Source organism: Trachemys scripta, chromosome 7, assembly GCF_013100865.1.
Source record: "Trachemys scripta elegans isolate TJP31775 chromosome 7, CAS_Tse_1.0, whole genome shotgun sequence".
In the NCBI taxonomy this organism is placed as follows: Eukaryota; Metazoa; Chordata; order Testudines; family Emydidae; genus Trachemys; species Trachemys scripta.
Window position 1 is genome coordinate 11085536 of NC_048304.1, and position 13005 is coordinate 11098540.

A 13005-nucleotide genomic window follows, 5' to 3' on the forward strand; every position below is an offset into this window, starting at 1 on the left:
ACTCTTCTTGCTCCTTTTGTCTATTCCTCACCCTCCGTCCTTTGTCTTTTTATTCTGTTCCTGCTTATAATGAATTCCCTGTCTCTGTGTGCAAGCCACCTCCTCTCCTTCTCAAATCCCACCTTTTTACTTTGATTCACATTAGTGACTTTCCACTCTAGTGCTGCCCACTTCCTTATTTATTTACTTCAGTCTCTCTAGTTAAAAATTTCAACCTATGATCTACACTGGGGCGGGCAAAGTTTTTGGCCTGAGGGCCGCCTCGGGTTTCAGAAATTGTATGGAGGGCTGGTTAGGAGAGGCTGTGCCTCTGCAAATAGCTAGGCGTGGCCCAGCTCCCCCTCCCCCCGGGGGACTCCTGCCCCATCCCCCCCACTCCCTGTCCCCTGACCACCACCCCATCCAATCCCTCCTCTCATTCCTGACTGTCCGCCCCCGGACCCCTGCCCCCATTCAACCCCCCTGTTCCCTGCCCTTTGACCGCCCCAACCCCTATCCACACCCCTGACCACCATCCCGAACTCCCCTGCCCTCTATCCAACCCCCCCGTCCCCTTAACGCACTGCCTGGAGCACCAGTGGCTGGCGGCGCTACAGCCACGCTGCCTGGCCAGAAGCAGCCACACCACCACGCAGCTCAGAGCACTGGGTCAGGCTGGGCTCTGCAGCTGTGCTGCCCCAGGATCTTGCCACCCAGAGCATTGCGCTGGCGGCGGGGCAAGCTGAGGCTGTGGGGGAGGGGGCTAGCCTCCTGGGCCAAGAGCTCAGGGGCCGGGAAGGAGGGTTCTGCGGGCTGGATGTGGCCCGTGGGCTGTAGTTTGCCCACCTCTGATCTACACTCTATCCACTATAACTTTTTGTTTGTTTTAAATGTTTTTCCTTCCCCTTCATGTCTGTTTTCTTTGTGATCTGTGTCTGGTTGTTAGAGTGTAAGGTCAGAGACTGTGTGTGTGGGTTTTTTTTATTATTGCATGATACTTCCCAGAATCATAGTGCAATATACGTTTGGTTACTGTTGCTATGTAGCAGTAGTGATTAACAGTTGTTAAAACTAGAACATTGTGTCTTGTTTGATTTGCTGAGTGCAACATGAAATGGAAAGTCTTGGTTTAAGAAACCAAAGTGCACTATAACATTAAAGCAGTGGTTCTCAAACTTTAACAACCTGTGAACCCCTTTCACTAAAATGTCAAGTCTCATGAACCCCCTCCTAAAACTGAATATTTCCAGGAATTTTTTCGTCTACCTGCACATAAATTATAAAAGCAGTGATCTTGGAAATATAAAATTTGTTTTTATGACATGCTTATTATGCACTATTTATTTATTATTCATTATTATTTATAATTACAGTATTTTTATTACATTATGAAAATGGCAACACATTTCCAAGATCTCACTTTTGTAGCTTGTATCACTTTGAATAAGCCTGTTATAAGACAAGTCTCCTATGTTTCGTCAAGGCGTATCAGATGTGAAACAGCATGAAGGTATTTAAGAAGCCACCTCAGAGTTCCTTCTACACAAACATTCAGGTCTTGAGCAGTTCAGGCAAACAACGCACATTACAACAAAGCTTAAATTTGTTCTTCATAATAATTTTTAAAATACTAGCTGCCTATTTAATTTTAAAAACAGCAAAAAATATCTACCTCCCTTTCCGTTTCTTATAAGGAGTCTTGAAGTTTAAATCTCCTCAGTGTGATAGATGTGCTTGCTTTGATCTGCTTAGCTTTTGGAAGTCCAGGGGCTCCGGGGTGCTGGCCCCATGCTGCCCCGGGGTCCCTAGGGACAGCTCTGTCTGCCATTAGGGAATTTTTCCCCCAAGAACCCCGTGTAACATTTCACTGCATTAAAGGATAGTTGTTTCCATGTTTGTTTATATTGCTGTACCATTTTAATACTTTAGTGTTTCAATTCTTGGGTTGCATTAGCCATTATTATTGACAGAAATGCTGCTTGTTACATATTTGCATCATATCTGGGGATTAACTTTTGTTCTTCCTATGCTGTCATTGGCATTAGATATATTGATAGAGGATGACGAAGCTATTCGAGCGTTTTCGAAATGTGTAGAATTTGGGTATTTTTTAAAAGTAATAATTCAGCCTAGCAAAACTAGAAAACTCTGGACAGCAACAAATATTTAAGGCCAGTTGATTTTTTTCATCCCGAGTATTGATTCTGAAAGTATTTGTACAGTATTTGTGGAATACTCGTAGGAATGTGATTTAAAATATTATATAGTTACACATGTAAATAAACTGCCATCCAGGGTTCTTGATAAGTTGCTAGTATAAATTCTCAAAAAGAACAGGAGTACTTGTGGCACCTTAGAGACTAACAAATTTATTTGGGCATAAGCTTTCGTGGGTTAAAACCCACTTCATCAGATGCATGCAGTGAAAAATACAGGAATATATAATATATATAAAACATGCATACATAGTACATGAAAAAATGGGTGTTGCCATACCACATCACGCAATCCATTGTCTACAGCCAAGCTCTAAGATACAACCGCATTTGCTGCAATCCCTCAGATAGAGACAAACACCTACAGGATCTCTATCAAGCATTCTTAAAACTACAATACCCACCTGCTGAAGTGAAGAAACAGATTGACAGAGCCAGAAGAATACCCAGGAGTCACCTATTCCAGGATAGGCCCAACAAAGAAAGTAACAGAACGCCACTAGCCGTTACCTTCAGCCCCCAACTACAACCTCTCCAGTGCATCATCAAGGATTTACAACCTATCTAGATGGACGATCCCTCGCTCTCACAGATTTTGGGAGACAGGCCAGTCCTCGCTTACAGACAGTCCCCCAGCCTGAAGCAAATACTCACCAGCAACCACACAACAAAAACACTAACCCAGGAACCTATCCTTGCAACAAAGCCCGTTGCCAACTCTGTCCACATATCTATTCACGGGACACCATCATAGGACCTAATCACATCAATCACACCATCAGTGTGTGATGTATGCCATCATGTGCCAGCAGTGCCCCTCTGTCATATACATTGGCCAAACCGGACAGTCTCTACACAAATGAAAAAAATGGACACAAATCAGATGTCAAAAATTATGACATTCAAAAACCAGTCGGAGAACACTTCAACCTCCCTGGTCACTCAATTACAGACCTAAAAGTTGCAATTCTCCAACAAAAAAACCTTCGAAACCAGACTTCAACGAGAAACTGCAGGATTGGAATTAATTTGCAAACTGGAAATCATTAAATTAGGCTTGAATAAAGACTGGGAGTGGATGGGTCATTACACAAAGTAAAAACTGTTTTCCCCTACTGTTACTCACACCTTCTTGTCAACTGTTTTGAAATGAGCCATCCTGATTATCACTAAAGTTTTTTTTTTTTCCTCCTGCTGATAATATCCCACCTTAATTGATTAGTCTTGTTATAGTTGGTATGGCAACACCCATTTTTTCATGTTCTCTGTGTATGTATATCTTCCTACTGTATTTTCCACTGCATGCATCCTATGAAGTGGGTTTTAGCCCATGAAAGCTTATGCCCAAATAAATGTGTTAGTCTCTAAGGTGCCACAAGTTCTCCTGTTTTTGCTGATACAGACTAACACGGTTACCACTCCGAAACCTATAAATTCTCAGTGTCAGGAAAAAACTTGTGGTACCTTATTTACCTGAACTTGCATTTGGGGAGAACTACTTCCTTACAGTGTGTAGATCCTGATCATATGTCAGTGGCAAGTTCTTGTAAGCAAATTCAGTGGGTGCATTGTCCTGAGAGTACTGTCCTGTCCATGCAGATTCCTCAGTTGTGTTTATTCACAGAGCTTGATGTGCAGGGTTTCTTTCTAAATTATTCTTTATGTAAGAACTTCATACATAAAAGCATTTTCTGTTTTTATTTCCATTCAGCTGCTGGTTGGTGGAAGCTTTCTGTTGTTCAAACTCTGCTATTCCTCAAGGAGAAAAATTCTGTTGGTTCACAAACTCTTCCCCCCTCCTCCCCACATTGTAGCAAATAGTTATATTTAGAGGTCTTGTATTTTAGTTTGAAGAGGGTATTCTCAAGGCATTTTTGACACACTACAATGTTGCTTTACTACTTGAAACGGAAATCGGCTCATCCCCATTTTTTTCCCTTTGATTACTATGCTGACTTCTTACAGGAATGCTTCAGGTGCTGAACTATTGGCATGCATTGATCTTTTCTAAACATGACAAATGAGTGAGCCTTTGAAAAATAATAAACTTCACAGACCTATCAAACAGCCTACCTTCTTTGATAGTCTCTTGTAAATAGATGGATTTTAAGGGTCTAACTTTCAAACTTTAGGTATGCAAATTATATGTCTAACTTGTGCATGTAAGTTCCACAGTTGAATTAATTTGATCTACAAATCCAAGTATATGTATGCAATTGACTCAGCTGGTTGATTGCATGTGAAAATTCTTCTATGTTCAGTGTTGGTATCTAAGAAAACCAAATTCACACCCTCAAACTTGTAAGTTAGACCATGAAAGTGAAGTTTGTGCTTTAGCTGCACCTACTGGTAAAGCTATTAAACAAGTTAGGCTTGAGTGAGGTGATAAAATGTTTTTAAAAAAGATTCAGCGAAGTTGTGTTCAGCAGTTCTTCTAAACAAGGAACTTATTTTGTTTGTAGCATTGCTATCTAGATAAATGGCTTCTTTCAATGCCCACATGAGAAACCACTGTTCCCAACAGTCTGGGAATGACAGGCTTTCTGCCTCTAATCCTATCTGTTGGTGACTTCTCTTGTCTTTTTTGTTACAGCTAGTTGCTATCCCCCTCTGCTGTCAAGAATGGGTTACTGCACTCATCAACAGCCCTACTCTGCCTCTGTGCCAGAATTTTTGGTTGCTTTTCCTCCTTCTCCCTTCAGCCTAACAGTTTTGGTAGTGAGATACTCCTCGGAAGCTTTGAGGGAATCTGGGGATGTCTTGTCTATGGCTTTTATAGCCATTGATCTTTCTTTACACAGGGCTCCACTTCAAGGGGCTTCCACTCCTGGCTCAGTTCTGTAAGCCTGCAGCAGCTCACTGGAAAAGAATTTGTAGCTGCTGGAGGCTGTTTTTCCTGGGCCAAGACTTGGCATTTCTTGGTACATAAAATCATCTTTCTTCTGAAGCTTAATCTGAATATGGCACCAATGGAGAAAGAGGAGTGAACAGGTTAATCAGAGGGGAAATCTCTGGAAAAGACTAGACTCTGAATGGTGCAATTTGGAAGGGAAGAAATAGAGTTAAATCTGGAGAAGATCAAGTTCTCTTTGGTCCAAAAGATCAACTTCTCTCCCATCTCAGCCAAGATTGCTAAACAGAAAAATCTTGATCCTGGTAAATGAAGTGAGAATTCTTGATGATTTTATGGACATGAAAAGTAATAGTATCATAAAAGACTGAATTTTCCTCCATTACCAAGCAGCTGTGAGCTGTATAATTTCATCTTGAACATGCTTTCCACTATCTGCTCCTGTTTCATCCAGTATTCTGCAAGATCCTGTAGACGTTTAAAATGAGAACAGGGCTTCTAAGAGCATAGCGTGTGATGTTATCCTGTGTCTTGTCTGATCTGTGGACTTAACAGAGTTGCTGTTGGTCCTTATCAGTCTATTGCAGGAGTACTCTCCAAGGGTACCACTATGTGGAAAAATGGGCTCCATAAAGTTCAAAATGGCAGCTCTTCAACAGGATTATCTAAATTCCAGCATTGTCTAGTGTTTAAATCATCGTATTAGGGATCAGGAAATTTAGGTTCTATTCCTAGTTGTACCACTGACCTGCGTGCCTCTTGGACCAATTACTTAGCTTTGCTTGTTCTTCAGTCTGTAAAATGGGAACACTACTTTCTGCTTGACAGGTATTTTGTCAAATGTTTTGAGATCTTGGATGGAAGATGCTGTTAAAACTGAAATCAGCATTATAGCCTGGAGAGGTGCAGTGTATTAAAGTAACTTAAAAATAAACTAAAACCAAGTAGATTTCAGATTCAACTTGTAGGGATAATTTCTGCCTTGTGCTTTGAAAATGTGATTCCCATATGCCCAGGTGGCACCAATATTTTCTGTGGTTTCAGGCATTTTAAAATGACACAGGACACTGTTGCCAACCCTCATGGCAGTAGACTTCCACTATAAACCTTCATACTAGACAGTACATATTAGACCACATGGATCTGATATCTGTCTACAAATAATTGAGAACCAATGATATTGTGTGAAAGGATAAATAGTAGTATTTAGGAAGAAATAATAAATTGAATGAAAATGAATAAGAGGAAACTAACCTAGGTTGGAAGTAAGGGGAAAAATCTTAATGGAGCTGTGAAATCTTTAGTGCAATAATGGAATCTACTTTCATGGGCTAATGTTCTAGAAAGTGTAATCCAGCGCTAGCATGGAGGTGATTTAGTGCGTCTCTTCTGTCTGAGTTCTGAGATTTGCTCACTTATTATAAACAGAGAAGATTTCAGAATAAATAGTATGTCTCCTTGAGTCTGTCATGGTTACAGTTTTGCAGAATCTGATGATGCTAGCATTGAGGGTTAAACTTAAAAAAAACAAAACAAACAAAAAAAACTAAAAATATAATACATTGGAAATGATATACTTTTTGCTTTAGGATTATGTAGCTAATTAGAGTGGTAAACACAAACAATTATTCTGTTCAGTTTATCTATGCCTTGTGATTTTGGGATTTTCTGTTTTTTCCCATATTTCTGCCCGTTTATCTCTGCCCTCATGTTTTTGGTATGGGTCTTTCTCAATCCCACCTTTTTTCTTGTCTAGTTAAGTTTCCATCCTCCCTTTTTTTGGGGGAGTGAGGGGTAAAGTGTCTTTTCAAGGTATGTCACTCACTTTTAAACCCAGTTTAGCCCCACTGTTATATTTTAAATAAAAGAATTTTATTACTTTGAATACACAAAATACACATTATTTCAAACTTTGAATGTTGTTGCACCTCCATTTTTTGCCCCTAATCGTATGTTTTAAAAAGACCAATGCCTCATATCTGAATCTCTTTGGGAGGGGATCTTGAATTATATTCTCCCCTCTTCAAACCCCCGCCCTCTTTAGTCCTATATTGACTTTGTCTTAATTTCCCTTTTGTCCTTGAAGATTATGTGGAATCCTTTTTCCAGCTGAAGAAGGCTAAATGTGGCTTCATCAACTATCCAGAATCCTATAAACCACACCAGTAGGAATAGATTGAAGTGTATTAAGATAACATATTAATCAGTTTCACAATTCTACCTGCACTGCTGAGGATGTGCTGTGTTGTGAAAAGGCCCCAAACTTTTCTTTGCAGTGCAGGTTCTATGTAGTGATCAACGTAGAGAAGCTTATTCAGAACCTGCCCATAATATCTGTAGTAATTTTCTGACCCATCCTTTTTTAGTTTTGTGGCAAGCTCCAATACATGGAAATTATTCTCATTGGCATCAAATTTAGATTGAAGTTATATGGTAAATTGCACTTCAAAAGATTCTCTATAAAAGTTGTTTAAAAGAATCGTGTAAGTTTGAAAATGACTTTCATAAACATGTTTTACATCTGAATCTTTAAGCACCGACAAGTCTGGGAGACAGATGAGTTAAGGCACCAAAAAAGTGTCTGAGTCGTTGTAAAGTTCTCCTTTCACAAATTAATATGGAAGCATATAACTTAAGCCTATTCTAAAGAGACACTTAAGACCAGTAACTATATAAGAGAATAGTTATAGTATGCACATCTTTTAGGTTAGCACAATTCTAGTCTGTTAGCCATAGTCCTATCTTACCGTCAGTACCTTGTCAGATTTTGTAGACTGGAGGAGGGCTGAATAGATAGTATCTTGTGTTAAGCAAAAAGGTGAAGGCAAAAATACTATTCACACCAACGTGGCCATTTGGAAGTAAAAGATGAATATATCCCAGCTCAACACAAATAGAAAAACACTTACTCCCTTATTATATAGGGCCTTGCTCCATTTTAAATTGAAGTCTATAAGACTCATATCAATTTTTAATTTGAATAAAGGAAATTGTGTGCTGTTTCTAGAAGCTAGGTTGTCTAGGTTGGTTTGAATGTATATTAATTCTTTAAACTCTAAATATTTCTCAGAAGTGGTTTCTTACACAGGTGCTAGAATGATTCTTCTGTTTTAATTTTCCACATGAATTACATTATAATTAGTGTAGATAGCTATATGAATTAAATATGGACAAAAATAATCAGTGTTATGTTCCATATTATTAGTGGTAAGAAGCACCTGGAAGAAAACAGAGCCCTTAATCTCCCACTCCCTGCAAACCCTCCCACCTACCTCATTTCTTGAACGCTGTGGACAACACCACCATTCTGCCTTCCACTCTCGCTCTAGGCCAGTGGTTCCCAAACTGGGGTTCGTGAACCCCTGGGGGTTCACGAAATGTTACAGGGGGTTCTTGGGAAAAAATTCCCTAATGGCAGACAGAGCTGTCCCTAGGGACCCCGGCACGGGGCCAGCAGCCCGGAGCCCCTGGACTTCCAAGAGCTAAGCAGATCAAAGCAAGCACATCTATCACACTGAGGAGATTTAAACTTCAAGACTCCTTATAAGAAATGGAGAGGGAGGTGGATATCTTTTGCTTTTTAAAATTAAATAGGCAGCTAGTATTGGTTTTTAAAATTATTATGAAGAAAAAGTTGAAGCTTTGTTGTAACGTGCGTTGTTTGCCTGGACTGCTCAAGACCTGAATGCTTGTGTAGGAGGAACTCTTTGAGCTGGCTTCTTAAATATCTTCATGCTGTTTCACATCTGATACTTCTTGATGAAACATAGGAGCCGTGTCTTATAACAGGCTTATTCAAAGTGATACAAGCTACAAAAGTGAGATCTTGGAAGAGTGTTGCCGTTTTCATAATGTCATAAAAATACATTAATGATAAATAATAATAGTGTGTAATAAGCATGTCATAAAAACAAATTTTATATTTCCAAGGTCACTGCTTTTATAATTTATACTCAGGTAAAGGAGAAAATCTCTGGAAATATTCATTTTTAGGAGGGGGTTCGTGAGACTTGACATTTTAGTGAAAGGGGTTCACAGGCTGTAAAAGTTTGGGAACCACTGCTCTAGGCCCTCACATCCAGGCTATACCTAAAATCTTGCCAATTCTTTCTGCACCACATCTATAAGATATGGCCTTTGTTATCTACTCGCACAGCTGAAACTCTCGTCTAGGCTCTCATCTCACACCTTGATTACTGCAATATCCTTCGCTCTGACAAATGAAACATTGCCCTGCTCATATCTATTCAGAATTCTACTGCAAAGATCATTTTCCTAGTCTATTGCTTTGATGCTGTCACCCCCCTCTTTGAATCCCTCTACTGGCTGCAATCTCATTTAACATCAAACATAAGTTGATTGTATTCACGACCCTTCACCGTGAACTCCTGCCCTATCTATCACCTCGTTCACTGTCTGGCAGTTGCTGCTCACCTCTGATCGAGCCATGATGCCCACTCGTTTAAAATGTCAAACAAGCATATGTATGCTTTCTCCTATGCTACCCAACACCCATGGGAGGTGCTTCCTGTAAACATCTGCAAAGCTATCTCATTATTAAGGTTACATGTTAGTCACGGGTACTTTTAGTAAAAGTCACGGACAGGTCACGGGCAATAAACAAAAATGCACGGCCCGTGACCTATCCAGGACCCACTATATACCCCTGGGTAAAACATGGTGAGCTCCTTGGGACAGGAACTTTTTTTTGTGTTCTGTTTGTACTGCATCTGGCACAGTGGGGTCCTGGTCCATGCATAGGGCTCCTAGGCCTACTATAATGGGAATAATAATTGGGATTGCTGATCCTAAGTGTTCTCCAAATGTAGAATAAAATTATCCATGTAATGAAGAGCTGACAATCTAACTGTCAGTAACTTAGTTGCACAACTGAAGAATAAGTTTATGTTCAGCTCTTCTTCAGGACTGCAAAAGAGCTTTTGTAAAATTTCATATCTAAATTTATTAACTAAAGTGGTGTTGACAGCCTTCTTGTTGAAGATAAAATGTTTAATTTTGTCCTGTCTACTATCCTTGGAATAGTCTTCTAAAATGTCTCACCATTGGCTACAGTAAACTACTTGTTGCTTAAAAATATTAAATCTTTGAACTACCTGGTTATAAAAATTCATGCTCTTCTAAGATTTTTGCTATGCTCTAAACCAATTATAACATGGATATTTTTCATGCGTCTTAAGTCACTTGTGTTTTGTTTTTTTTCCCCTCCTTGAATTTAGGATTCAGTGGCCTCAGTTTAAAGGCTATTTTATTTTCAAACTGGAGAAAGTGATGGATGACTTCAGAACCTCTGCACCTGAACCAAGAGGCCCCCCTAATCCCAATGTGGAATATATTCCCTTTGAGGAGATGAAGGAACGAATCCTGAAAATCGTCACCGGATTTAATGGGTATGTAATTTTTAACCAAATCTTATGTTTTTGAATAATTTTTTTTCTCAAGACTAGGCAATGTATTAGCCTTCACATATGACCTCTTGAGGTCCCTTCCAGTCTTATTGTGATTTACTTCCACATGTTTATTCTGCTCAATGCTTGCCATAGACAACTTCAGCTACAAATAAATCGGTACCTATCAATTTAAACGTATTTTATTGTGATCTTTTAAAAACCCAAAGTCCGAAATCTGTCTTCTAATGATTACTCTAATATCTTGTGACATTGGTTAGTGTCTTCAGTTGTTTTAAAATCTGTGATTAACTTTTTCTTTAATGGACATTGTTCATATAATTCAATAAGTATACATAAAGAGGCATGTTGATAGAAATCGGTACTAAAAGTCAGATTTATTTTAACCCATTTTTAGGTGCGTCGGTTTTTATGAACTGTAACCATTCAGTGTTTGTCCCCTTAACTTGCATGTGGCAGTTTAGCAGCTCATTGAGAACAATAAATTCTGTGACAAACAGTACAACAAAGAGACAGTGTATCTACTATGACTTGTTAACAACCAGTAAACACATGGTTGTGTTTTTCACCTACAAATCTGAATCTGTAGTTTAAAGTATACTTTTAGCATTTGAAAGATTACTTGTTTTTCTCCAGACTACAAAGTGTATTCTTTCTTGCTGTTTATTGCTTTTGTAAAAGGACTTTTCTGAAGTTCACTTTTGTTTCATTTAAATAAAGCTCTTGTTTTTCATGGGCGTCTACTCTCTTATTTGCTATTTCTTTGGAATGGCTTGATAGCACTTTCTTGAGCTTAAACTCAGTCACAAATTTATTATCCAGTTAGTGTTCTGTTCATTTGCACCAACCACTTATCTGATGTATTTTCAGCTTATCAGCAAATGGACATGTTGGAGCCTTCCTCCATGTTACCCCTGAGAATGCTAACTTTAAAGGACTGTGATGACGCCTCTTGAGAGTCATATGCTGGACTTAGATCAACGGTTCTTATCACAGTTCCCTAAGACTGACATAATTTAAAACATAAAACATGGATTGTGCTTCAGAATTGACTCTATCGAAATAAATGTTTTTGCATGTTGAAAGTTTCAGGTACTTTCACATTCAAATATCTGACTTAAGTGTGATGCCAAGAATTTCTCCATGAAACCTACAAATGGTAACATGATTTCTTACGTTCTGCTGGCTAGTATTAATGGTAGCCTGCTTTAAGGAAGTAAAAACTTGTCCTAATGTCTTGGCTTTTTGTTCTATTATTTCAAAGCTGTTTTTTGCTTATGTTGCATAGCTTACCTAAACTCATAAACCACTCAGAGGAAATGAATAGCTAGGCAACCACCACATCATATAGTTCCAAGGCACACATGACAAAACTTCTAGGTGTCTGAGCCTTTTACACTATTAAAATACTGTGACGACAAAGCAAACTTTTAAAAAGTGTTACTGTTACACTAAGGAAGAACTCCAAACACTTTCCTCATGTGTTCTTTAAAAGTGGAAACCAGCTAGTGTCACCAGTTGGAAAAAACAGTGGCCATATAATAATTGCCTTTAAACAAATGCTAAAATTCAAAACTTTTCACAACCAGGAATGAAATAATCCATGTAGCAACTCATATATAACTTTGTTATAATGAGGCTATGATTCTGAAACTTCTTAAGTAATCACAGTCCTATGGTGTGTATCTAAAGCAACATATAACACAGACAAGCTGCAGTTTGTACACTCTGATACCTGATTTGCTCATCACTATCAGTTAATTAAACTGATTCAGTTTAACAAATTCAAGACCAGTTCTACATTCAGACCTGTATTACAACAGCAATACATACAGTTCAAAGGCTTAAAAATATGGTCTATGTATCCTGCTCCATAAAGCCCATGATTCTGATAAAGCCCATGACAATGAAGACCTTAGCAATGTACTATAAGTTTCTGTTGGCAAAGTAAAAAAAATAACACGTAAGTTACTAGAGTTGTTGCATAAAATACATGTGAATTTTTGGTAATGTGACGTTAGACACTAGAACGTAAATAAAACTCAATTCTGTGTCCTCAGGTTCATCAGTCTCTATTGTTGAGCTATCCTTTCCTGCTCCTGACAACCAGGCAGCAGCAACCAATCAGATGAAGATTTCATATCACAGCACCACTACACCACCAGTATGTTCTTGTCTCTGTCAGGCTGTCCTGCAGACACCACTTCTCTTTTAAGAATGTAGGGTTTTTTCCTCCCTCATGGAGATAATGGAGCCTCTATTTTATCTATACCATTGCTGTCACTTAATGAACTCCTTTGAAAATCTTGACTCCAGAGAGCACCAGTTGCCCCAGAGCAGTTATTTCCAGGCCTTTTACCATTTTAGTTCATGTATCTTCTTATTCAGATCATTGCAGGTAGCCTAACAGAAAATGTGGATGCTTACTGTGATCCTGACCTAACAGGTTTTCCTGGCCTTGCTTCTAGGATGCATAAGATAGGAAGAAAAAGGACACATTTAATCTTTCCTCTTCATCGGTAAAGGAAGACAT

General features: G+C 38.9%; 1 protein-coding gene across 3 annotated transcripts in view; it reads left to right on the top strand.

The window, feature by feature from the left end:
* Window positions 1-13005, top strand: part of PPP4R2 (protein phosphatase 4 regulatory subunit 2) — a 41295-nt gene that overhangs the window by 15303 nt on the left and 12987 nt on the right. For 2 of the 3 annotated variants that reach the window (XM_034775781.1, XM_034775782.1), the window contains 2 exons: window positions 7133-7211; window positions 10284-10454. In XM_034775781.1, coding sequence (XP_034631672.1) covers window positions 7133-7211; window positions 10284-10454 — 250 coding nt within the window. The remainder of the gene's footprint in view (window positions 1-7132; window positions 7212-10283; window positions 10455-13005) is intronic. The other variant, XM_034775780.1, reaches the window with a different exon arrangement.